General features: G+C 48.2%; 2 protein-coding genes across 7 annotated transcripts; one reads left to right on the top strand and one right to left on the bottom strand.

Annotated features, from left to right (window-relative positions):
- The first annotated feature begins 2,153 nt into the window (after positions 1–2,153).
- Positions 2,154–9,939, top strand: TMEM11 (transmembrane protein 11). The gene is made up of 2 exons (XM_048962004.1): positions 2,154–2,339; positions 9,062–9,939. The coding sequence occupies exons 1-2, from the start codon at positions 2,272–2,274 to the stop codon at positions 9,576–9,578; spliced, it is 585 nt and encodes a 194-aa protein (XP_048817961.1). The 5' UTR covers positions 2,154–2,271; the 3' UTR covers positions 9,579–9,939.
- Positions 9,940–12,527: 2,588 nt separating this feature from the next.
- DHRS7B (dehydrogenase/reductase 7B) lies at positions 12,528–24,614 on the bottom strand. Of its 6 annotated transcripts, none has more exons than XM_048961999.1 (7): positions 24,518–24,581; positions 18,706–18,877; positions 17,638–17,753; positions 16,777–16,987; positions 16,048–16,140; positions 14,499–14,651; positions 12,528–13,973 (listed from the first exon to the last, which is right to left on the bottom strand). In XM_048961999.1, the coding sequence occupies exons 2-7, from the start codon at positions 18,854–18,856 to the stop codon at positions 13,768–13,770; spliced, it is 930 nt and encodes a 309-aa protein (XP_048817956.1). In that variant the 5' UTR covers positions 18,857–18,877; positions 24,518–24,581; the 3' UTR covers positions 12,528–13,767. The 6 variants fall into 6 exon arrangements, with proteins under 6 accessions (XP_048817956.1, XP_048817955.1, XP_048817951.1 ...); XM_048961998.1 differs by lacking the exon at positions 24,518–24,581 and adding an exon at positions 22,350–22,693; XM_048961994.1 differs by having other exon boundaries at positions 12,529–13,973; positions 18,706–18,881; positions 24,518–24,614.
- Between the last annotated feature and the right edge of the window lie 1,068 nt (positions 24,615–25,682).

Genomic DNA, 25,682 nt, shown 5'->3' with positions numbered 1-25,682 from the left:
TTGTCTGACAGCTCTTCTTTCCAGTCCACATCCAGGGTCATTTTTGCTGCCTTGCTACTGGTGGTTATCTGTTTCCTAGAAAAGTAAAACAATCTTTCTTATCCCTCCACCCCAAAGAAAACAAATCTTCTTACAATTCTAACTCCAAAATCTTCTAGCCATTAACTACCATGTGCATTGATGCCTTGGAAAGGGTGTGGGGAAAAAAAGGCTGGAGGCAGCAGATTTTGAGGGGAAGATGGGGGGACTCACTGCTGTGTACACTGGTCTATACAACAGTCACCTTTCTACTGCTTGAGCTTCCTTTCCAAAACCCCTTCCTTGCAAGGAGGATCTTGTGCAGAAGTGACTGCATCCAGGTAGTGAGAATGATGAAGGGCTCTGTTCAGGATGAAGGCATCCTGGTGTTGGTTCCCTGCAATCTGGGGGCAGCCACTTGTCCTTTCATCCACCATCCAGGTGACTGCAGCTTCCTCACAGCCCAGCTCAGAGCTGGTATTGAGCAGGGAGGCTGAGGCTGGTGGATTTCATTTTGGGTCTGAGGGCTGGCTGTCTCTGCAATGACTGCACAGAGCTTGAGATGAGTGGGGTCACAACCGGCTCCTCGCTTTTGCTGCTTGATCCTCCCCTGCTCCTTGAGATTTCTGGTCAAACAGCCCTCGGCAGCAATCCTGCAAATGCAGCCTCTCCTGAGCTGGCACAGAACGCTTGCATTCATCTGTTTAAGATGTTTGAAAACATAGGTATGAAAACATTTCAGTAGTCAGTTAGTGGAGTCACTCTGCTCGTGCAGAGCAGGGCAGGTGAATCAGAGGTGCTTCCCTGCTGGGCCCTCCTTTAGCTGGGAAGCACAGCTCCAGCACTGCCTCTCAGGCTCCCTGCCAGTGTATTTACATATCTTCCTACAGATGGGTGCAAGCCACAGAGGCCAAGACTGGAATTGCAAAAGCTGAAAATCCCAAGGCTACTGGAATGGTGGGCAGAAGGGGCACTGCTTTTTTCAGTCATGATTTGACCCAATATAACAAGTGACATGTGGCCTTGGGTTGCAATTTGAGCAGGAGGGACCTTGGCATTAAGTCCTCCACAGGGACAGTGCAGTGGTTGGGGTTATAGCACAAAGCTGGGCTGTTGCTAGTAACACACACTGTTTACATTCCACATTCCAGAAGGTCTGATGCTCCGACCTGCCCCAGCAACACTGCACGCTCCACTGCACTGGGAACGTTTCCCAACCACCTCCTGCTCATGCAAATGCGCTATTTACCTCCACTGTAAAAGCCGAATCCCAAATGATGGCTAAGAGTGCAGAGTGCAGGATGGCCCTGCAGTCTGGAAGCATGGCTTCATAGTGCCTGGGAAGATGTAGGCAGTGATGGGTTTGCTCTATTTAGTTACATTACCTCACTTGGAAATAATGTTGTCAAAATGAGGCATTTTCTAGGAAAGGGAGATGCAGAGACAGTGTCACTCTTCTGAAGCACGCTGTCAGTCACTGAACGCACACAGCCCCTCTGATATGTTCCCTTCTTCTCAGAGGTTTGGTGGCTCCTGGGGAAAAAGCAGTGAGAGTAGGATGTTGGAAATGAATGGGGAATGGCACAGGGTGGGTGCTGGGGCTGGAGGAGGGCTGCTCATGCTTCTCGATTCTCACTGATGGCAGCACAACGTCCCTGACAGAACGGCTGTTTTTTTCAATTTCTGGAAGAAAGGCTCCTGAAGGGCAGCACCAGGACCACACAGAGGCCCCAGATAAGCGGGTGAAGGCCATGAAGGCCACCACGCAGCTCCTGGGGCCCAGGCACAGCAGCTCCCCTCGGGCAAAGCCGGCAGTGCTGCGCCGCGTCACCCGCTCTCCTCTCCTTATACCCGCACTGCCAAGCCCCGGCCCAGGCCGCCCCCCTGCGGCTGCCCTCATGGCGGGGCCGCGGTGCAGGCCGGGACTCAGCGGCGACGCTCCTCCTACGGCCTCATGGCTCCCGTCAGCACAGGGGGTTGCGATCAGGAGTCGGCCGACCGCCGTGGTGCTGCTCTGCGCTCCGCGCGAATGCCGGGCGGCTCCCGGCCCGACCCCTCCGCACGCACAAGGGACTACGCATCCCAGAGATCTCCGCGGCCGTGCGGCGGCGCGGGGCACTGTGGGAGTTGTAGTCCGCACGTAGGCGCGCCCTTTCTCGCTGAGCGGTTCCGGCGGCCGCGCGCACTCCATTTCCCGTGGGGCAGCGCGGCGGGCCCTGCGGCGGAGACATTTGCGAGCCCAGTGTCTCCAAGATGGCGGCGTGGGGAAGGAGGCGCGCTGGCCCCGGCAGCACCAACAGCGGCGGCGGTGGCCGGGAGAGGTGAGTCCGCGGTCGGGGCGCGGGACGAGGCGCGGCCGGGAGTTCTCCGGGCGGGCGGGGAGCGGGAGGGAGCGGGCCGCGGCTCTCGGGGCTCCGCACGACCCTGAGGCAAGGGCGGGGGCGGCGCCGAGGAGAGCGCGGGGCGGCCGGGGAGCGGGGCGGGGGCCGCGGCCCTGCTGAGGGGAGGGCGGGCCGGGGCGCCTCGCGCTGCGGGTGGGCCGGAGCTGCGGGCGGGGAAGGTCGGTGCGGCCCTCCCTGTGCGGGAACCGCGGGGTGCGGCGGTGCGGGCCGGGAGGGGAGGAGGGCCGGGGCGAGGGGCCCCTTCTGGGCTGTTGGTGAAGGCACGGAGAGGCCGCCAGGGTGACCTCCTGCTGCGGGGAACGCGCTCGGGCTTTGCTCGCCCGAGCGCGGTCCTTGTTCCGATGCCGGGAACAGGCTCCGGGAATCCCGGTTGTAAAAGGGAAGGAAGGAGCCGAGGGAGATCTTGCTGAGCCGCTTTAAAATCGGCCCTCGCGGTCGGTTACCTGCTTGCAACGCCTCGCTGAGTCCCGTGCTTCCTCACGTTGGCGTTCTCTCTGTTCTGCCCCGGGGTGACTGATGTCACCGGCTGGGAGTCGAGAGCAGCTGCGTGCTCGTTTTGAGGATCAGAGAATCGCAGCATTCCCCAAGATTTGCTTTTGTCCCTCTGCTTTACCCAGAGACTGATATCCCTTTGGTTTTTATCATGAAGTGGGTTTTGCTTTGTTTTGTTCCCTTGCTGCAATCCAAGAGGGTTGTATTTGATGGTGCCGAACCTCCCAGCTGAGGAGAGCAACGAGCAGCCCTCAAAATCATAGCGCCAACATAAAACACAGAAATGCTGCCTCTGTTCAGGGAGTTCGCAAGTGATTGAATTGAAAGAGCTGGTGGAATTACTACCTCAGCATGGCTTATATGAACAACTCAGAATGCTGCCGAGCACGGTGGTGTGGTGGTAGAGCTGTCTGCACCCATGCTGGCGCCTGCCCCAGTGCTGAACACATGAGGTGAGGAGATCTCAGATTATGGGCCTGCTCTGCTGTGGAAGGTGAAGAAAAAATATGGGAAAGAGCACTTAACCTCAGTGAAAATTATTCTACCAGGAAGAGAATTGATGCAGGCTTAAAAGTGAGTTGTCACCCCACGACTTTGTCTGTGAACTATATAGTGTTCCCACAGTATAATGTCACTGGGGTTTGTGGTGATTTTTAAGCTATGATTACACTTGATCTTGTGATCAAAAATACTTATTCATAAACATGAGGTACTTACTTCACGAACCTCCAGCATACCTTATACAATGCCTTTTACAATGAGAAGTATGTGGTTAAGTGCACGAGAGCACAGAAGTGACACATGGGGCAACAGGTGATCTGTGTGAACGTTACACAATCCTTATCAGAAGTCAGTGGTTCTGTTAAGTGTCATCCCATACAAACCTTCCAGAAGATACTTTTAATAGGTGCTGGGTGACGTCAGCTAGGTAGCATGCCTTCCTTGTGATTGCAGAGCTGCAGATGTGTGTGACTGAGGCACTGCCTCTCTGGATCTGGGATTAATTCTCCATCACCCCTCCTGGTCTTGTTTGGCTGCTGGCAGGTTGTGGAGATGATGGCACTGACAGACCCGATGACATCAAATGATGACACAAGCTTTTTATAAGACAAATATGGTTTTCTTAACAGGATTCTTGTCCCAGGATGCATTCCTTTCAACTGAGTGTGCTAATCCAGCTTTCCTCATAAATGAGCTGCTTCAAGGTGTTTTTGGAGTTGTCAGCCAGCTAGTCTAAAAAGACATCAGTGTGTTGGGAGGTGGTGTCAGAAAAATAAAATACTGTCTGCTACAAGGAGGCTTGACCAGCTTTCACTTAAAAGTAAATAAATTCATTTTTAAAAGTCCAGCGACTGCCTGTGGAAATTTGTTTCCCTTCCTCAATGACTTCATTGATACAAAGAAGTCTGTAATTGGTCAAAAAGTGCTTTTCTCAATAGGACTACATGTAGGTACCTTCATTTCAAAGGATGTTGGCTGTGAAGTCCAGCTGGCTCTGTGGGGGTGGTGGGGAAAAACCTGAAGAGAACCAACTAAATATTTGTTTTTCTTCCTTCTGGATAGACTCTTTAATAGAGACTATCTAAAGGGGATTGTTAATTTGTGCAGCAAAACAACTTTTTATACAGAACAGGCACTGAATTGTACTTGGGGTTTTTGTGTAAAATGCAGTGTGATGACCGCCAGCACACCAGACAAAATGCCATTTGTTCTGCTTGGACATGTGCTAACAAACTCCAGAAAGAAGGGCTCTCATGTCATCACTGCTGCTTGTGCTGGCCTCCCTGCACCCTTCAGGAGCTCTCTCCTTTCTCTACCTGTGCTGCTCAGATTTCTGGTACTCTGTTTGCTTACAGCAATGATTGACCTGTTTCCATTAGCCTAGCTAATCATTAGTTGGCTTCAAAATGACGTCTCTTCTTGCTCTGGTGGCTAGAGTTTGTTCTGTTCTGGTTTGGTGATGTTTCCCTTCATGTTGTCTTCTCTTGACAAGGCTGCTGGAAGATCACACTTACGTTCTCCTGTTCTCTCCTATTGGTATTTAAGGCACAGCCTTCGATTGGAGGTCTTGCATTACTGCTGTGCTTTTCCTGCTCTTCCTCCACTTCAGTGCAGCCATCACCAGCCTGTTCAATTGGCCTTGAAACCTGACAGCAATGGTTAATGGCCTGAGACTGGCAGATCGTGGGGAAACAACTGTTGGGGTGTTTCAGCTTGGATTTGTTAGTGCTTTGTGTGTCCCATGCTCTGGAGCTGTCTTGGGCAGAAAAACAGTGTTGCCAAATACAACTGTAAGTCTCAGCAGGAATGCTTCACCTCAAAGCCAAACACAGTTCATTTTTTACCTGCAATTCTGAGAAGGATTGATGTGACCGAGGGAAGCTCAGTGTGTTTGAGTATGAATTTGTTGCCTCAACTTCTTTGACATAGACTTAGATGAGATCTAATGATAGCCCCCAGATGGGTGTGCTCTGGCCATCTGTAACATGCTTTTTCCTGCAGTTAGCACGCAGCCAGCATCAGGCCCCTCCACTGCTCTGCTGCTCCAGGTCTTCTGTGTGTGCTACTTGTGACAAGTGTTATCACGCTGCTGCAAGCCTCTCCCTGCTTATTTATTTATTTAAGTACTAATCAGACTGGTTTGTCTTCATTTATAGTTCATCTGAATGCATGTTTGGTGCTGTGAGCAATACTGTTGTCAGGATCATCCTTTTAAAAACAAAAACCTCTGCACAGAGGGACACCCAGCCTTTGTGCAGATGGAGATTGTTTTTAACCGTGACCCTGAGCGTTGTGTGGAATTGAAATGGTTGGAGGCCCTGAAACCCAAGCCAAGGAGAGCAGGAGAACATGAGTGTGATCTTCAAGCAGCCTTGGTAGGGGGTGATAGCAGTAAGGGAACATCACCAGACCATAACAAAAGAAAGTGGAGCCACCAGAGCAAAAAGTGAGGTGCAGTTTGCAGCTGGCGTCAGGCATGCTGAGTTTCTCAGGAGTAGAATGTATGAAGCTGCAACTGCTTGGATGTAAGATCCAGAACTGCTCTTGTGGGATTCATGTGCAACCTTTTAGAAAGAATTTGACTGAATAAAATCATCGGCTGCTTTTAGGTTGTGGTCTGCTGGGCTTCTGAACGGTTGGGACTTTTGAGACTCTCTCACACTGGTTATTGATGAAGCTTTTAAGTAAAAAGGAGCTACGTAAAGGGAGCAGTACTTCCCAGCTGGTGGATGCCAGTCTGGACGGCTTGCATAGTTCTGCATTGTTGTCATGGCTTTGGGGGTGGGGAGGGGGGCAGCATGGCAGGCACTGGAAGGCAGGCTGTGCAGCCTGCAGCGTTTCAGCAAATCCAAGTGCTTTGATTGGGTTTGTTCATGTGCAACTGCTGTGTTCAGCTGAAAGGCTGTGTCAGGAGAGATCTGGCTTGGGGTCCCTGGTTCTGCTCTGCATGCCAGCAAGCTCTGAAAACGTTTCAAGCCTGCATTCAGCCCATGCGTCTCAGCTGCATTGGGATTTCAGCTTTCCTTCCTCCAGGGCAACCAGTTCTTATTAGAAATAATATGCACTGTCCCACCAGTTCTGTTACAGAAGTGGTGACCCTGCTCTTGCATTGCTGACTAATTTTTCCTTCTTTGCTCTTTGTTTTTGGATGGTCCACCTTGTCTGTTGTGACTCCAGCACCACGGTAGAAATTTGCTCCGGTGTTGGGGCAGTTCTGGAGAAGAAGCACAGTGAGGCGGGCAGACTCTGCCAGAAGTGATGAAATCTTTATGCAATTCAGTTTCCTATGATTTTTTTCAACAGAAAATATTTTAAGCTCTGCTTTTTGCTTAGAAGGACGGTTTTTATTTTTTGGCTTTATTTTTGAATAGCCACAGAGCTCCAGGAGAGATGGTCGGTGCTGCCTCTGGCTCATGTCTGAGCGCCTGCTTTCTTTGGCAGGAGGCTGTGGCTTGTGATATGGCTCTGCTTGTGTGCAGTGCGGTGAAGGTAAGGTGGGATGTTGGGAAGGAAGAACAAGCAGGATCTGAGTGAGCAGAAGTATGACTGGTGGGGCAGTGCCATCCTGATGGTGCTGAGGTGCTCTAGAAATCCTCCATGGTGTCCTTGCTAGAGCTGGGAGCTCAGCTCAGCCTTTCTTCCTTCCCAAGTGGTTGCACGTAGTGGTGCTGTTCCACAGAGCCGCCTTAACCCTCATTGTGTCCTCTGAAATGAAAGTGGCATTTTTCATTTGGCTGAAGCTGCACTTGGAATAGTTCTGGTCAAGAAAAAAGTCCTTGGCAGAGACCATTTTCAGCTGTGCCCCTAACATGTTAGTGCAACACCTGCTTGACTAATTCTGCCTTACACAGAGAACGTTCTTCATGTTAGCTGGTACATAGCCATGCTAGAGATGTAGTATTCCATTAACATTTTCAACAGACTCTGCCCTTTAATTACTCTCTTTAAATTCTTGCCAGTTCACAAGAGTTCACTGCATCCTGTGCTGAAAGAGTTATCACCTACAGAATGTAGCTCCTCCTGGAAAGGTTACCTTAAAAACCCAAGCGAGTTCTGACAAGATGATGGCCTTACAGCAATCCCTGCCATATTCAGCATTCACATGGACTTTTATTTCCCTCTCTACCTGTGACCAGGCCTAGGGGGAAAAGCACTGCAGAGAGCTCAATAACTAGCTTGTAAGCAGAGTTTTCCTTGTGGTTTTTGTTAATACCAGCCAGACTCTGAAAACTGCTTATTATTCTGCTCTGAGAGAAGCTGGTTCATCTGATCTCCTGCTGTTTGACGTGTTTGCCACTGTTCACAATAGCAGCCACTTCTGGCAGTGGCTTGTAATTTAACAATATACTTGATTACAGACGGTCACTGCATGATACCCTCTGCAGTGTGAGCAGAGCTGCACATTAAGGGCAATGTCTGGTACCACAGCAGCTTGCAAATGTGTGTTTTCTCTCCATTATTTTCCAGTGCATGCACACAAGTACCATTGTGCCAACGGAGCCCAAAGTGCCAGCTTAATTCTCCGTTTCAGCCCTCTTGCCTCCCAGCACAAGGAGGATCTGAATGCATTGGGATGAGGCTGTTTTGTCTGCTGTGATGAGGTCAAGCCTGTGTGCAGTTCGCTCTCCTCCTGAAGGAGGAATCTGCTGGTTCTCTTTATCCTTGAGAGGCCACGTGCTCAGTTTTGTTCTGGTTAACACATGTGTGTCAAATAGTTACCAGTTCTCAGAGGGGAGGATTTTCCCATGTTCCAGTGGGGTGGGTTTTTACCCTTTCTCAGTGCAGGTAAACAGCTGTAATCTCATTTCTCAGCTGTCTGTTACATTAACATAGCTTAGGTGATGTGTATGAAGAAGGTGGAAGTGGAAATTCATGCAGTTTTTTGGTAGCTAAGAGCTGGCACTCAAATGGTGGATGTGGAGGTTTTGTGGATCCGCTGTTGGCAGGGAGCCTGTTCCAGGGTAAAGCAAGCAGCTTTTTCTTTGCTGTTAAATCCTACCTTGGTTTGGAAATTAAAGAAACGTTTGCTTGCTGCTCCCTGTTTGATCAGAGGGAATGTTCTGTAACAAATGGACTGCTGTGCCCTGCTGCCTCTTGCACCTCTACTTCCAGCAGCGTTTCTCAGCCCTCATCGCCTCTGTAGGCTGAACTTACTGTGAAGGACTGAAGAGCAAACTGTCTTTGTGGCCAGGAGGTGATTATTCTGGAGAGGCCACTTTCACATGAAAATGCTTCTTCTCAAAATCTCACAGTACAATTTGCCTTCCTGGTGAATGAGCTGTTTGTTGTGATTTCATTCATTCATGCTGCGTGGTCAAGGTGTAGCATGTCCAGCACCTCTGGAGAAACTGCATGAGGAACTGATTCAGGTCTGCTGTCAAATTCCTGCTTTCTCAAAATGTTCTCAGTTTCTCCAAGTTAGGAAGATGTTAGGAAAAGTTAATTGCCTCAGTTTGGGATGACTTCCTATGCAAAAAGCATAATTAGCCGATGTAAAACTAATCTTGATTTGAAGAAGCTGCAGTGCCTGAATGGCCTTGAGGGGCTGCCCTGACTTCAGGTGCTCTTCCCTCGAGCTCTTGCAGCCACGTGGGTGAAGAATCTGCCTTGAAGTGCTGCAGTCTTAACTCTGTTTTTCCTGTTGACAGGGTCACCTTGTCCTCCACAGACTGTTACATCGTGCACGAGATCTACAACGGAGAGAATGCTCAGGACCAGTTTGAGTACGAGCTGGAGCAGGCCCTGGAAGCGCAGTACAAATACATCGTGATAGAGCCCACCCGCATCGGGGACGAGACGGCCCGCTGGATCACCGTGGGGAACTGCCTGCACAAGACGGCCGTGCTGGCGGGCACCACCTGCCTCTTCACCCCTTTGGCACTTCCAGTAGATTATTCTCACTACATCTCGCTGCCCGCTGGTGTGCTGAGCATGGCTTGCTGCACCCTGTATGGCATCTCGTGGCAGTTCGATCCTTGTTGCAAGTACCAAGTAGAGTATGACGCCTATAAACTTTCCCGCCTGCCCTTGCATACGCTCACCTCCTCCACTCCGGTGGTGCTGGTGAGGAAGGACGACCTGCACAGAAAGAGACTGCACAACACGATAGCACTGGCTGCCCTGGTGTACTGTGTAAAGAAGATCTATGAACTCTACGCTGTATGACTGCGGCGGGGAAGAGAGAAGCCTACAGAGACAAGTGTATTAAGACTCCCACAGTAACATTTTGTTTTTCCTCTTTGAGAAGCAGTGGAGACTGGCAAGGAGTTGGTTTAATAGAGCTGTTATTTTTAAAATAACACATCACTGGTGCACCGAGGTTTTTCAGTTCTTCGTTACACTTAAGATTTGGATGTGTGGTGACTTGAGAGCTGTATGTTAGCCATGGGGAGTCCAGTCCAGCAGTGGAGTGTCAATGAAAGAAAGATAAAGAGGGAGGGGAGGGTGAGAGCTTTTTTTTTTTTTTCTTTTTTTGAAACATTTAAGTATATTGTTTAATTGTATTACACAGAACCAGCCAGACGTTATCATTGACCATTAAAGGATGAGAATTTCAAATGATTTTGCACTCTCATTACTGTTAAGATAGCTCCCTTTTGGGTGCTGCTGTGGTGATGATTATATCCTTGTGCCCACACCCAGACCTGGCAGCAGCATCCAAGTTGTCTGTTGAAGGAATTGTTGGAGTGTGGTGGTGCTTTTTTTCTTGCTTGACTGGTTGTGTTTCTTGAAAGAAGGTGCACAAATTAGGCCGGTGTTGCTGTCACATAACTGTGGATGCTGGGTGCTAGAAATAGCCAAACCCTCTGCTGCCCTGCCCTCCTCCAGCTGTTATTCCTTCGCACAATGATGATCTCAACACAGTTTCCACCTAAAAGCACATTACACTAAATTGCTGTACAAGTTCTTCCTAACGTGGATGCATCTCCATTGAAGTTTGCTGTACCAAATGCAGCTCAGGATGCCAAGGTGGGAGCCCAGCTGTTGTACCTGTGCTTTTTCACTGCCACTTGGACAGCTGTGCCCTGACCACACAATTCCACTGGTCCGGCTTGGAACGTGAACTAATGGAGCTGCTTCAAGGCATCTAGATGACTGTATCTTGCCACTGTGTTATCTGAAATTCTAGAATTCAGTCTACTGCATGAATTTAACTTCTAGCTCTAAGAAGGGAAAGTGTTACTGTTTTGCAACATCTGCCACTTGCTTGTTAAAGGCAGGAGCTTGCTTTCTATCTATTCTCCTCCTACCAGATGGAAAAGAGGTGTGGCCTACTTTTATAATGCCTGCTTAGCACAGCTTCAAGGGTTACGATCTGAATACAGCAGCAAAGGCCTGTAATAAAACCTGCCTGCATACAGGTGTGCTGCTTAATGAAATAGTATTTGCAGTCTGATCGCCGCATCTGAAGCGCTGACCTTGGAAGAGAGACTCATGAGATCAGAAACCAAATTCATTTCTCTTTACAAATCACAGCAGCAGTGATTGTCCCCCTCACTTCCAGGCTGCAGCCACACCTGAGCAGGCACGTAGGTTAGAGGGAATTGCAGTGGCATCAGGAGTTTTCTGTGTTTCAAACCTTGGCCTCTTTTGCTGGTACAGTGGATGCCTCCCCTCCAAGGTTAAAAGAAGCTGAGATCCAGACCGTCTCTATTTATAGCAACAACATACAGTTGCCTTGGCAGAGAGGAGAGGAAGAAATGCAATTACTTCATCTTTCTACAGTTAGCCTGAGACTGCTGGCAGGCTGCTTTTCAGGTTCTGATGTTGCTTGTTCCTAAAATCCTGTCTATCTTTTGGATAATTTTAAACTAGCGATGGATCTGCTGCAGCCAGTATGTATTTTATTGCTGCAGAAGGTCCCCAAGTATCCTTGTCCAAGCCACACAAGATATTCCTGTGATTGCAGAAGAACTGTTAGGGCTGTTAGCTTCCTTTCTTCACCCAAACCCAAAGGTCCTGGCACCTTCTGTGGTGTCAGGCTTTCCCTTGCCTGGAATGATCACTGACAGAAGAACTAACTTTTGGGAGGCTCTTTAAGAGCACAACTTGCATCAAATGCTCTGCAGTTAAAAATGAGCATGTTTACTGTGGTCTCTTACTGCAGGAGGAAGTGAAAAACCAGCTATTGCAACAGGTAGGCCTGTTTTAAAAGCACACCTTTCATCCTGTTCTGGAGATGTGGGTTCTTGTTTTCAAGTGCCCTGCGTGCTTTGCTGCCCATCTTGACCATCAGGCGCTCTGAAATGGAGAGCATTGCACTCCTCTCGCTGCAGAGGGGGATTGTGCTCTCAGAGGGGAATGTGCACACCCTTGGTATTCTGCCTCTGCTGCAGTTCTGTGTACAGTAACTACAATAACTCCCCTGCATGTATTTTTTCCTTCCTTAGGCCTGATGCATTATATCCATCAGCACTCTGGGAGATAACACAGAAATGCAAAGCAGCCCCTTCCTCCTTCCTGAGCTACTGTGATTAGAAACATCAACAGACAGCAGTTGGACAAGACTGGCAGGAGTGCTGTATTTCACTGTGAGGTGAAAGACCCAAATGTGCAGAATGTGAAAGGGAAAGCATGAGTAACAATTAGAGAAGCTCTTGTGGAGAGAGAAAGGAGGTAATGCCTTGGTTTTGTAATTTAACAGCGGAAAAAAAAGATTCCAGTCTTCAGTGCCTACACTGGAAAGCTTCTGCTTGTAATTTCAACTTCAAGCCTTCATACAACAAACTGACAGCCTCCACCATAACAGCAGTGGAGAACAACCAAACCGAGCAGCGGCCTTGTGGCCATTAAACACATTCTGGTGATCATCTGAGATGAGGCTCTCAGAGATCCATTGTAAACCTACTGGGCAAAAATAGACTTTATGAAGAAGGTCCTGCAGACCCCATGCTCCTGTATCAGACTTCTAACTTCACTAATCCTCTGTGGATTTACACTGCCTACTGTAAACTAGCAGGTGATAGAAAAGAGGGCTGGGATGAAGTACGTTGTTTTGTTCTTTGTTCTTCAAGCTGTTCTTTAATGCTTTCCCTTCCTCCAAAGTTACCCCTGAAGTGAGGAGCTGAAACAGAATACAGGATGCAGTTTATGGCAACGTAATTTATTTGTCATCAGATACACACTCACAGGCAGGACATACAAGGCAGTACACTGGGAGAGTGCTGCTAAGTGCATGGAGGTGGCAGCAGGGGTCTGGACCTCATAAGCTTTCTTTCAATTTATATATTTCTGTCTTCTGAACCATCCCAGTGCAGCCATTTATTTTTCCCAGTGTTGCTGGGATCACACAGGGCAGGATACACCTTCTCTGGGAGGAGGAACAAGTTGTATGCAGTGTGGAAATGCAAAGGGGTGAAGAATGGAGGATGGCATTCCTTCAGGCTGAAGAACTCCTTGTAACCTGTGCTGTCTGTGCAAGCAGCTCTCCTCCTCTCCCTGGATGTGATCCTAACTGGCACCTGGGACTGGTTTAAGTCAGGTGAGAACTAAGGGTCTGTTACCTGTGTCATCCACCCTACACACAGATCCTTTCTGCTTGCCAGGAATATGGTGTGCCTGGCAGCTAAAGAATCACCCCTGCTCTGTGCTCTAGGCCAGCAGGAGGACCAGGTGTCTATCAGCTAATAGCTGCCCTGCTATTTTTTATCTGTCTGGTGCTACTCCTGCATTAACCTGTGTTGCATTAACACCGTGGTGCCAGGTGGCACAGTGTCACAGCCCCACACCTTGGTAAGGTACCAATCAGACAGATAACATCATTTCCAAATAAAACCTGCATTCTACATGAGTTACTTTTTAAAAATGGCACTGGACTTAGCTTTAGCTTAACATATCAGATGGTTTGGCACATGAACAAGTAGAGGCTCAGAAGTTTTCCACTGCAAGCAATGCGTTTTGGATGAGATTGGAAGGAGTGGGAAGGAGACACTGATCATGCAAGCTCTCAGCTGGGGACTGTATTTCACAGAGGCCACAGGGGGCATGAAGGCAAACCAAGTGGGTTTTAGTTGTAGCAGGCCAGTAAAGCTGAGCGTGCCTGAGGTGAGGTAAAGTGTCTTTCAGCACATGGGCTTCTCCTGCTGTGAAGTGTGTACATACCTACAGTTACCCTCTCTTGCAGCTTCAGCTCCCACACTTTGTTCCAAGCACCCTTCTTCAGGGAGGTTCAGGTGCTGTAATCTGGCACGTGGGCCTGCCCTGTCGTGGGGGACACTGCTTCTCACTCTCCATGCAATGGTAAGTTGCAGCATTTAGAGAAAGGTTTTTCCCACAGGAGCACTTCCACTGATGTCCCAGCCAAACTGCAGGACGTTACTCTCTCCCTACAGTTACTGCTCGAATGAGCTGAGCTCTAAGAGTCCTTTGTTTTTCTCTCCTTTTTTGCTCTAGTTGCCATTAAGTTGAAGAAAAGCCTGGGAAAGAGGTTTCGTAGGTATACAGCCAGGGAGGGCTTTAGGCCAGCCACGAGGACTTCCTTCTTCTTCTGCCCCACTGCATAGAGAACCACCTGAGCGACCTCTGCAGCTGTCTGGCCTTCAGCAGTGTTCTTGTCCATAACTGCCAAAGCAAAGCCAAGTAAGCATCAACACTGGAAGGTAAGCCCACACTTAAACACCCTTCCAAGGAACGCTGTAGCTGCACATGGTTGCTGTCCTACTTCTTGGTTTTTACACAGGCAGGTATAAAGCATGGCTGAGCTAGAAATGAATGCGTGCTCCTTCCAATACCCAGGCTGCAGAACACAAGCCTTGTGGCCTGTCTCACAATTAAAGCCTGGAGCCAAGAGCTCCAATACGTCCTTCTCTTTCTGACTGCTGATTCCAAATGCACTGAAATCTCAAGCTTCAGGAACAATGGCAGAGTCTTTCAAAGACAATGCTTAGATTGATCTGCCCTATAAAATTACCTTAAACTCAGTGACCCCACAGTGGTTGCTGATTAGGAAGGCTAGATCCAAAGGTTTCTTTTGATGCTTCAGGGCTAACTTATCTCTCCACCAGAGGCCATATGTTGCAAGCATCTTTTGGAGTAACTCAGTGAGGTAGAAATGTGTTAGGTATAGGACACAAAACCATATCTCACCTCCATAGCGAGATCCATCTGCTGTGACAGCATTGAGAGAAAGGTTTGTTTGGATGTATCCAGGGCTTATAACTGTCACATCAATGTCATACTGCTCAACCTCTGCTCGCAGGCAATCAAAGAAGGCCTGGGTAGCATGCTTAGAGGCAGCATCTGAAAAACAGGACAAAGGCTATGCACTAAGAGCAGAGCTGGAGAACAGTTTATCCCCAAGTGGGCTTTTCACCAGAATGCAGCCACCTCTCAGCAAGAACTCAGCAACTGTCTGCTAGCTTTTGATTGTTCTTAGTGAATGGCAGCAAGAGGCAGTGGAATTAAGAGGCAATTCAGGTAGGCAAAATGTAAATACTGAAGTTGGAAACTGGCTAGAATTCTGAACTTAATATCTCACAGCCATGCCAAAGCCACTACAGAGTGAACCCAAGTGGGGGCCTCCCACTCACGATAGAAGAAACATGAAGGCTGTCTTGGGAGGCACTGGATAAGACTGACTGAGGCTGAGGGAACACGATGCCCTGTGTGCACTAAGCATTAAGGACTTCAGAACTTGGCTGCACACCTGATCACACAGCACATAGCGTGCCCTAGGGTAGGATTTCCCTGTTCAATGCATGAACTACTCCTTTTGCCTGCTTGCTTTCCACGTGCACTTGGTTGACACTGCTGTGACAGCCATCACCTCAGCATGGTTCAGGGATGACAGCAGCAGCACACAGCTCAGTACACGCTCTGAGGACCTGTAAGCAAAGCTGAGCTTCATGCAGCTTGAGCCACACGGCTCTGGTCAGTGTGCAGCATTCTGGAAGCTCTTCAGAACACACATCTTGCTGCAATCATCCCCACATCATCTGCAAGCCATGATGGCCAGACATTCCAAGCTCTCCTTCACTCAACACCATGCTCTACCACATGCATACCACCTCCACTGCATGTTTTCTTCTTCCTGTTTATTTTCAATGATTTACAGATGCTTTTATGCCAAATACTGTTTTCTTAGATCCTCTATCTTTTCCAAGACTTTTTCCAGTAATCTCACCAATGTTGTTCAATGTTGTTCACTAAATCATATCTGATTTAGTGTGCAGATCTTTCTGGGTCCCAGGTAACTGTTTAGGTTTTCCTTTTGCTATCAATTGTACCACGGCACTTCATAACGTAAGCCAAAAAATTCTTACTTTTTTATAGGAAATTAATCAGACAACAAGGCAAAAATGCAATAAAATTAGCAAACTACTCCCAAGGGATAGAAAAACAGAAAATATACAGGACTCCCAAATATTAAGGTAGGAATATGAAACAGTTTGCAAGACTAAAATTCTAAGGAAAAAAGTCACATTCCTTATTCTCCTCTCCCATCTTCAAAACAGGGCTTTGTATCTGTGTGTGCCTTCCTCAACAGCTGCCACAGGTTTCTTAGTGTGGTCACCACACAGATTCACAGCCCTGCCTTCCCTGCACACAGCCAGCTGCATGGAGAACTAAATGTGCAATCTTTCATTCAGCCTGGTGCCCCAAACACGCCTTTCCCATCTTCTGTGGAGGTACTTACATGCTGATCTGAAAGGAATGCTTATTTTGCCTTGAACACTGCTGATGGCCACAATATGGCCCTGTCTCCTCTTGATCATGGAAGGGAGAAGTGCTGGCAAGAGACAAAAAAGAGTAACAGTCTGACCATTATTGCCTTTGAGAGTGTATGCTTTCAGAGCAGTGCTTCAGAGAAGCCTCAGTGAGTGCATGACAAGATCCTCGTTCAGGGTAGGGGTTGGGCAAGGCATGGTGCTTGGGATACTTGTAACTGAAACTGGGGCATTCCCATTATTAGGTGACTCGTTGCCAATGAGGTTGCACAAAGGCCTTACAGTTGCTATGGTGAAGAGAACTTGCTCTCTCCTGCCACCAGCGCATCTTTAGAGTTCTTACAGCTGACACCCTCCAGGTTGAACCTTCTATACAACCAGGGAAGCCTTCTAGGAAAGCTCACAGCCTCACCTTGAACCCAAACTCCATTCCTTCAGGATTTCATCAGAGCAGACAGACCAGCCAAAGTTCCTTCCAGACTCAAGTCAGGAGGTGTTTTAAGCAAGGTATCATCTCTAATCCTGTACCTCCCATACAGTCATACCCACATATCAACATCATACGTGCCCATAGAACAAAACTCTCCTCCTCTCATACTGTATTCCACCAAATACAATTAGCAGTTAAGCTGTTCTTAATTGTGTTTGCTTTCATAAGGTACAAGCCACTGTGCCCCTACAATGTGAATGACAGGTACCTTTGGTGAGGGCTATAGGACCAAAATAATTGGTTTCCATCACTTTCTTGTCCACATCCAGACCTGTCTCTACAATTGTGCCTCGGTAACTGATGCCTGCATTGTTGATCAGTATGTCCACATGGCCCAGGTACTTCAGAATCTCTACAGCAGCACTTAGAATGGTTTTAGTGTCCGAGAGGTCAAACACCACAGTGTGAGGTTTGTGCATCTGAAAAACAAAAGTCAGCCAGGAGACCATTGAGGGCGTGCTACGTGTGCTCACATTCATGACTCAGAGAGAAGGCTGTCCAAGCCTCCTTCAATCAGTGTGCTGGGTACTGCACAGGAATACATGACAGAAGCAGCTTGTACTCTGGTCTTTTGCTGCTCTCCTGGCCTGTTCCTCACACCAGACAGAGGAAAAGGGCAAGTGAGATTTCCTCAGGTGCACAGTTTGTTGTTGCGTTACCTAAGAAACTGTACCTAATGCAGTAAAAAAATGCAATTCCTGCTTACTTCAGAAGCCAGCAGTATCTTTCTTATCCACAGCCAGCAGAGCTAGACTTCAGAAACAAGAGCAAAGACACAGCAAACCTTGAGAAGTGACATCATAGTGTATAGATGCAGTGGGGCTGGGGGACTCTGCTCACTTCGTGTGTTCGCTTCTGTTACAAGACAAGGGTCTTTCAGCTGGCTTATTTGTGTAGGCTTTCTGCAAACTCAGACATGTCAGCTCAAAGCACTCCTATAGCAATATCTCTCCCCAACCACAACCTATTGCTCAACAGAACAGCACACGAGCAATTCTAACTTCTGTGCTAGCACAGATACCAATCCCAGCTGCGTGGGACAGCGAGCCTTTCCTCCTCACGCGCTTACGTTCTTTCGGTGATCGGTCATGGCAGAAAGTTCCTGTGCCAGGTCTTTGAGTTTCTCACTGTCTCTGCCGCAGAGCACCAGCCTGGAGCCAGCTGCATGGAAGGCCTTTGCACATTCTTTGGAAGAAACAAGAAAAAGAGAAAAAGTGGGCATCTGAATGCCAGAGACAAACAGCAGATCCACGTGACATCTCGTAGGCTGAAACCCTTTAGCTTGCAAGGGTCAAGGGCAGTGGTTTGTTATTCCTGAGGAGAAGAGTGGAAAGGAACAGCCAGCAACACTTCATCTGTACAGCATATCACAGCTGGAAGGTCTCCCTTGAGGTACTGCCTTGGGATACCAGCTATTTGGATGAGAAATAAAAATCATCTTTCTGCTCTCAGCCTTTTGGTTCTGACAGGCAGAGAAATCAATTCCATCTCCTCGCCATTCAGTTACACCTTTGTCCTTAAGGACAAACTCACAAGCAAATGCAGCTTCAATTCAAGCTCTGCTTGTTCTCTAGGTGTACTCATCCTAATGAAAGGCCTTGATAGCAGAGTGCTTTCTTCCCTTCAAGAAGCTTTTTAAAGCAATTATTCTATTTAAATTAAAGCAGAGTTAGAAATGTATCCACTCACACAGAAAAAAAGTGTTTGATTTGGAGGAAAAAAAAAGGGGGGGGGGTTATTTGGAAAAAGGTTGAATTAATATTGCCAAGAGTTTTTAAATTAAGTAGATGGATTTATACCAGAAGAGAAAAGGTGCATTAACTTGGGGATGAGGGAAAAAGATGACAGGGAATCCCAAAATGCAACAGCAAGTGCAGAATGGTAATTCCTGGGAAGATTTAGAGAAACAGTCTGACTTCTTGGCTTTTTCAAGATATACAGAAAAGGCCTCTGGATGGCACAAAGAGGCACAGCTCACTTCTTACTTTGATGGTTCTGCTTTATGCAGCGTGGTCAGGATTTTTCCTCTACAAGCTCCACCTCTAAGATCAAAACTAAAGGAACTCAGTGCTGCTCTATTCCAGCAGGACCCTCCCACAGCTCCCTGTCCCTTTGGCACCCTGCTGTCCATACCTACCTTTCCCCAGGCCAGAGGTGGCCCCTGTGACCACCACCACTGCTCCTCGGAGGTAAGCGCGCATCCGCATCCACTGCAGCAGCCGGAAAAGGGAGAAGATCCCCAGGCTGCCGAAAAGCAGCGGGATGATGACAGTGGATGTGAGGTCCATGAGTCTTCCTTTCTGAACAGCCTTCCTAGGTGAAGGAAACGGACTGTTTTACCAATAAGAGAATTAGCAGAGGCTCGAAAACTAGGGAATGCTTTCACCTAGCCCTGCCTCACACCACCAATAAACCAAATCCCATTCGTTTTCAACTAATTTCCTCAGCCCTGCATCTTGAGCATGGCTGTCCAATGGTTTGCCTGGGCTGCACTGAGGGAAGAGGAATTGCATGAAGTAGGTAACGTAGTTAATGTATGTAAGTAACACAACCTTTTTAAAATATTCCTTTTATTAAAACATAAAACAAGCAGGTTGGATGCATGGCCTAGAGTCTAGACTTTCACACAGAATCACAGAATCACCCGGGTTGGAAGGGACCCCAAGGATCATGTAGTTCCAACCCCCCTGCCTAGCAGGGCCACCAACATACATATTCAGATCAGGTTGCCCAGGACCCCGTCCAACCTGGCCTTAAACACGTCCAAGGACGGGGCATCCACAACCTCCCTGGGCAGCCCGTTCCAGGGCCTAACCACTCTCCTAGTAAAGAACTTCCCCCTAACATCCAACCTAAATCTTCCCTCCTTCAACTTAAAACCATTTCCCCTAGTCCTGCTGTTGTCAGCCCTTTTGAAGAGTTTACTCCCCTCCTGGGTGTAGGTTCCCTTCAGGTATTGATAGGCTGCAATGAGGTCACCCCGCAGCCTTCTCCAGGCTGAACAAGCCCAACTCCCTCAGCCTGTCCTCATAGGGGAGGTGCTCCAGCCCCCTGATCATCTTAGTCGCCCTCCTCTGGACCCTTTCCAAAATCTCAATGTCTTTCTTGTACTGAGGGCTCCACACCTGCACACAGTACTCCAGATGGGGTCTCACAAGAGCCGAGTAGAGAGGGACAATCACCTCCCTGTCCCTGCTGGCCACCCCTCTCCTGATGGAGCCCAGGATCCCATTTCACTCACTTTCAGAAGATCACATCAGTACCCAATTACAGCAATACAAATATGAACATGTGTTCACTTCCATTACAAGGGTCTTTCAGCTGGCTTATGGTCTTTCAGCTGTTGGATCCTGTAAGTTGGACCTTGTCATGCAACAAACCTGGATCCACAGATGCTGTTTCCACAGGCTTTTCTGTTTTGCCCTGAATTCCTTCCTTGTACAACTGTGTACTCAGATTTAAAGCTCTCCAGGGCTGGGATATATCTCTGCATGCTTCTGACTGTTATAAAGAAAGCTACGTTGCTGAACCAGTAAGGAACCATCAAGTATTTCCAGAGGAATAGCTAGAGCAGTGTAAAATAAGAAAGATAGCTAAGCTAGCTCTAAACAGGCATGATGAGGTCTAAAACAAAAACCATCAAACTAGTACACAGCTTCTCTCATGCTACTATGCAGCTTCCCACTCCCGAGCTAACTCAGGCATCTCTACAAAGCACTTCACTGTGTAACAGTGCAGATATCCAGGCCGTGGGCTCCCTTGGGCACAGGGATGTGCCCAAAGTGGAAATCAGAAACCCAGAAGGGGGATGAAATTCATCCCACTGAAAGGCAGTGCACAAGCACATCACCCAGCTGTTCAGCATCTTATTTCTTCACCTCTTGGTGTTCAATGTGCATGCACTGTGGCTATTTTGTATTGATTTACAGGAGAAGGCAGATTTAAAATGAGAAGAGTGCACAAAATAATCCTCGGAAAAGAGCTGTTAAGACATAAGGTCACTGCCCTTCTTTAGGCTGGATAAGCAGGAGGTGCTGCTTAAAGCATTTAAAGCAGCTGCCTCTTCAAATTGTCCTTTTTTGCTCTGAAGGGTCTCTTGAGATTCAGAAGGCAAGAGGTGGGCAGGGACAGCAGGTGCTGACATTGACCAGTGTGCCCTACAGGGCCATCCTGGAGTCAAAAACATTCAGCTCCCTTTTAAGACCTTTAATTATTTCCAAAGCAGGAGCTGACAGGAAGGGTGGCAATTCCTTTACGAAGCCCAACTGAAACTGGCACATTTAGAAACCTGGCCCTGACCAACACTGCTTCAGATTTTGGCAAAATGCAGACAGCAGCACAGAGCAGACGAGAAGCTGACCAGGAGCTTTTCTGACTCTTGTCCTCACTGAACCACAGCAGGAGGTGAGAGAGGCTCCCATGTTTGATTTCAGCGTGGTTCCTTCCTGTTCTTTGGCAAAGTGCAGACTGAATTCACACCAACTCTGTCACAGGGGCTGGTGGAAAAGGACCCCCGTGCCCCCAGCTAAAAGCCAACTGCATTTTGGTGATGTGGCATCCATCACTCATCAGTGTGAATCAGTTCTGCCTGCCTTATTCCTTACTCATACTGTTTATTATTCATCTCCTTTCTGAACAGAAAAGGTCTGCATTTAATCTTCTCTGTTTGAAAATCTTTGTAAGTCTTTTACTGCTTTTCTTCCTCTTCTTTTATTCACATCACACACAGGAATGGGGCAGATTTGCCAATCTCTGCCTGAAGGTTGCAGCAAATCGGCAGCTACAACCCAGTTCTGTGGTTTGAAACAACATCACTCCCTGTGTGCAAAGGGAAGGGAAGCAGAGGATGAGGAAGACTGGATGAAGAGCAGGAGTGAGAAGGAACAGCTAATCAAAGGTAGATCTTAATTAGGTCATACAGCTGTAGGTATCTGTCATGGAAGGTGCTCAAACAGCTCCATAAAAGAGCCCCAGAACAAATAAAGCTCAGTCAAGCTAAAAGGAGAAAAGAAAGAGGAGAACCTACAGCTGAACTGCTTGGTAAAGAATAAAGAATTCCTTCAACACTTCAAACCAAAGCAACAGGTTTTCCTTTGCTCTCAGGTAACAGTTCAAAAGTTTGGCTATTTGCATTGAACAAAAGCAAGGATCTGTTATTTACAAATACTGCCATTAAGAATGATATCAAGTTATCTGCAGGAGAGAAGCTGCTACTCATTGTTGGTTCAAATGAACTCCTGAAATTCTCAGTTCTTCATCCCAAGACACAGGATTGGAACTTACAGATTGTTAGAGAGCAGAAAAAATATCCCTGATAATGGAAAACCAAATACAGATGACTGGAAACTGTTGGAAAGGCTTCATGTAAAATAAAGCACATACATCTGTTAAGAAAAACATTCCCCTTAAAACAAAAGCTGAGTGTTATCCTGTAAAAGCTAGGAGGATTTCAGAGGAAAAAAGGAGGTCAGTAATGTCAGAAGTGCACTAAAGGCAGCAAAGGTGAAAACAAGTTCTAATAAAAATATATATATATATCAAAACCCTGATAGTTTCCTTAAACAAGATCTATTCTCCTTCAGTTTTGGCCACCTAGAATCACATTGTGACAAATGGCAGCAACTGGGAGGCTATTTTCAGAAATCAAAAGGTGTCATTTAAAGGGAGCTCAGGAAAGGAAGGGAAAAAAAGAAATCATTTTTCCTAAGAACTCATCCAGAATCACAGCAGCTTTAAGCCACGGCTGACCCACTTTAGTCTGAAGAAAGCACAATATCGTACCTTTGAAGGGGCCTCACTTGCCAGAGCCTCTATGAGGTGGTGTCTCCTTCTGGTCTTTTCACAGGACAGATCTGACTTCAATTACAAAATGGCAGCAGTCCAAGCAAGTGTGCTCTGCCCAATGCAGGCACAGCCTCTAAAAACAAGCCTCAGGAGTATGCTCTGTGACCTTTGAAACCTGGGGGTAACTTAACCCATACGTGAAAGAAACAGAGCTGTGTTGAAAAGGTAAAACTTTTGATGAACATCTGATTATTTCTAGTATTAAATAATCTCCAGTGCTGACTTCAGAGCATCCACTAAATATTCTTTAGGCACCCCCCCCAAAAAAAAAAAAAAAGAAAAAAAGAAAAAAAAAAAAGTAACTCTTACTTGAATCAGTTTGAAGGCACTCTGATTTTATAGCTGTGGCAATGCTGAGGCAGGGCCTGAAGCAGTGACTGAGCACCTGGTGGGAAGGCAGGGCCAACCCAGGGGAGCTCAGGTGTGTGCAATGCATCTGAGTGACTGCAAGGGTAGAGCCAGGATCCACCCCGTCCCAAACCTCATTTAAGGGGTGGCAGTGAAGATAAGAGCATCTCTTACTGGAGATTCCTGCTACATGAGATTTTCTAAAGGTAAGTAGATCTTTTTCTTTGTTTCTGTACCTGTGGTTGTTGTATTTGGGCCTGCTCTTGTTTGCTGTAGGTGAAGGCTCTGCCACCTTGTTATTATCATCATCCCATTATGGCACTGCAATAGTGTATGCTGTAAAATGGCTGCTATGCTAGTTAAAGGAAAAAGGTTTTTTTTTTTCTTTCCTGAGAATTCTTGAGACCTTTGAGCTGAAGTGAGCATACAGAGGAGTTTTGTATCACACAGTGCGGTGCATCAGAACCAGGTATTTATGAGAGAAATGGGTGTTTTGTCCCACTGACCAAACTTGCTAAATCTTTTTAAAGCCAAGAGAAGTGAAAATTACTTGCGTTGCTCAAACATCTTCAGTGACCTGACTACTTCAGAAAAAAGCTAAAATCAAACTTAGATGTTTAGGATAGGGGGAAAAAGAAAAAAGAAAATCAGTGATTAAACATAAACAGTGCTGACAATTTATCTGATGCAAAAGATCCCCATAAATGGTAGAACAAGTTTCAGAAACCTCAGCTCAAGTCTAAAGAGGAAAAAACAATGACTTCATTCAAATGGTTGAATTAATGGAATGCCAATCTATGCTTGCAGTACTCACTTCTACTCTCATGAACAGAAAATCACATCAAAAATACACAAATATTAAGAAGGAATCCAAGTGCTGGATAGAACTGCTCTGCCTGAACTCCTTCAAGTGGGGGGCAGAAGAGGTTTAGGAGAAAGAAGAATGCTTGAACCCAGCTGGAGTTATCAGAAGCAGCATTAGTAGCTGTAGAAGTGCCACGGAGCAGGCAGGGCTCTGCAGCTGTGAGCTCTGCTCTGAGCTGATGGCACCAAGGGGCAAATAATGCCCAGGTGGGTGAACTCGTGTTCCAATAGTCAGGGTTAACTTCTAACAGCACAGCCTCGATGTGCTGAGGGCTGTTACCTGAAACAGTGTAGAAGATCATCTGTGTTTCAATGATAACTGAACGTGGTCATGAATACGATGATGTAAAATTGTTATCTATAGAGCATCCTTGCTCAGTGTTACAGAAAGAGAGGTAAAACACGCTTCTAGGAGCCACGCTGTGTATTTGACGAATCGTTCTGGCACAAATCTTCCCGCCTCTTTGATTCGGTTCGAGGCTTCTTTCCCACTCCCAAATCCCGGCACACACACTGCTGACGCAGCCCCGCTTCCACGCAGCCCCGCTTCCACGCAGCCCCGCTTCCACGCAGCCCCGCTTCCACGCAGCCCCGCTTCCACGCAGCCCCGCTTCCACGCAGCCCCGCTTCCACGCAGCCCCGCTTCCACGCAGCCCCGCTTCCACGCAGCCCCGCTTCCACGCAGCCCCGCTTCCACGCAGCCCCGCTTCCACGCAGCCCCGCTTCCACGCAGCCCCGCTTCCACGCAGCCCCGCTTCCACGCAGCCCCGCTTCCACGCAGCCCCGCTTCCACCTCTCCGAGTCGCCCCGCGGCTCGCCCTGTGGAGCTGAGTTGACCGGCCGCTGGAGGGACAGGAGGAGCCCCGGGGAAAGAGTGAGGACACGGCGCGTACCTGGCAGCCCCCGTCACCATGGCCACAGCCGGAAGTGCCGCGGTACTGCGCGCGTTGTACGGCCCTCAGGAGGGGCGGGATTTCTGGTAGGCTGCCCAATGGCTGATCGCTCCTCTGAGAGGCGACCCGGAAGTGATAACGCGGGAGGGACGGTGCTCGCCCAATGGGTCCCCCCCTGTGTGCGGTCCGGTCGAGCAGCGTCGCTCCCAGCGCAGCGTTCCGCCTCCGGCCCCGCTGGGCTGCTCGCGGGGCTCTGTCCGTTCCGTCCTTGTCCCCGTCACTGGGATGTGCCGAAACTGCTCGCACGTGGGCCAGGGAAGGCCAGAGATGGGGAAACGGGTGAAAATGGGAAGGTGAGCGCCACCTGGCTCCACGGACGGCTCCGTTGAGCCTGTTTGCTCCTGGGTTCAAGGCAGAGAGATGGGGCTGTTCTGAACGCTGAGCTGGGCGTCAGGGGGATGTCCTGAACGGGGCAGATGGTCCCTCGTGAGCTCACACTGCTGCTACGTTCTTGGCTGATAACACGGATCTAAATTCCGTTCTTTAACCCCTCTGTGTGAAGACTGAAAATGGAGAAATGGTGCAGTGTGTGAGCGAGGAATGGTGGGTGCTGAATTCCTGCAGCATCCCATGACAGCAGAGAGAACTGCAGCTCCTGGGGCTCTTTGTAGGGATGCTCGCAGGCAGTTTTGGTGACAAAGTGGGACCTGAATGACAGCTTCACGCGTCCTCGTTCAGTGATGGCACTGTCAGCAGGCCATGGAGTGCTGCCAGGGGACAGCACAACTCTGCTCGTGCCTTTGGGAACCAAAGGCCTGAGGGACCGAGCCCTGTGAGGACCTCCTGCACCACGGGAAGGGTGCCTGCCTTCAAACCGGTGCTTCTTTCCGTTCCTTGTGGTGATGCAAATTGATAGAGGCAATCCAGAGACAAAGGCAGGTAATCCTGGGCGTCTTTCCCTGAGATAAACAGTGCTAACTTACCCGGTATCTGCCAGCTCATTTCTTTTAGCAGGTAATAGTCAGTGTCACCAGACTGGCAGGTGCTAGGGAAGTTGATTGAAAGCAACTGCCCTGCAGTGGTTGAGTGGAGAGTCATGCAGCAGGGGTTAGTCAGACTAGATTTGCAATTAGAGAAGAAAATTCATTAGAATAAGTCTTGATTT

Source organism: Lagopus muta, chromosome 15, assembly GCF_023343835.1.
Source record: "Lagopus muta isolate bLagMut1 chromosome 15, bLagMut1 primary, whole genome shotgun sequence".
Classification (NCBI taxonomy): domain Eukaryota; kingdom Metazoa; phylum Chordata; class Aves; order Galliformes; family Phasianidae; genus Lagopus; species Lagopus muta.
Note: the sequence above shows the minus strand (reverse complement) of the source record. Positions and strands in the feature narration are given on the sequence as shown.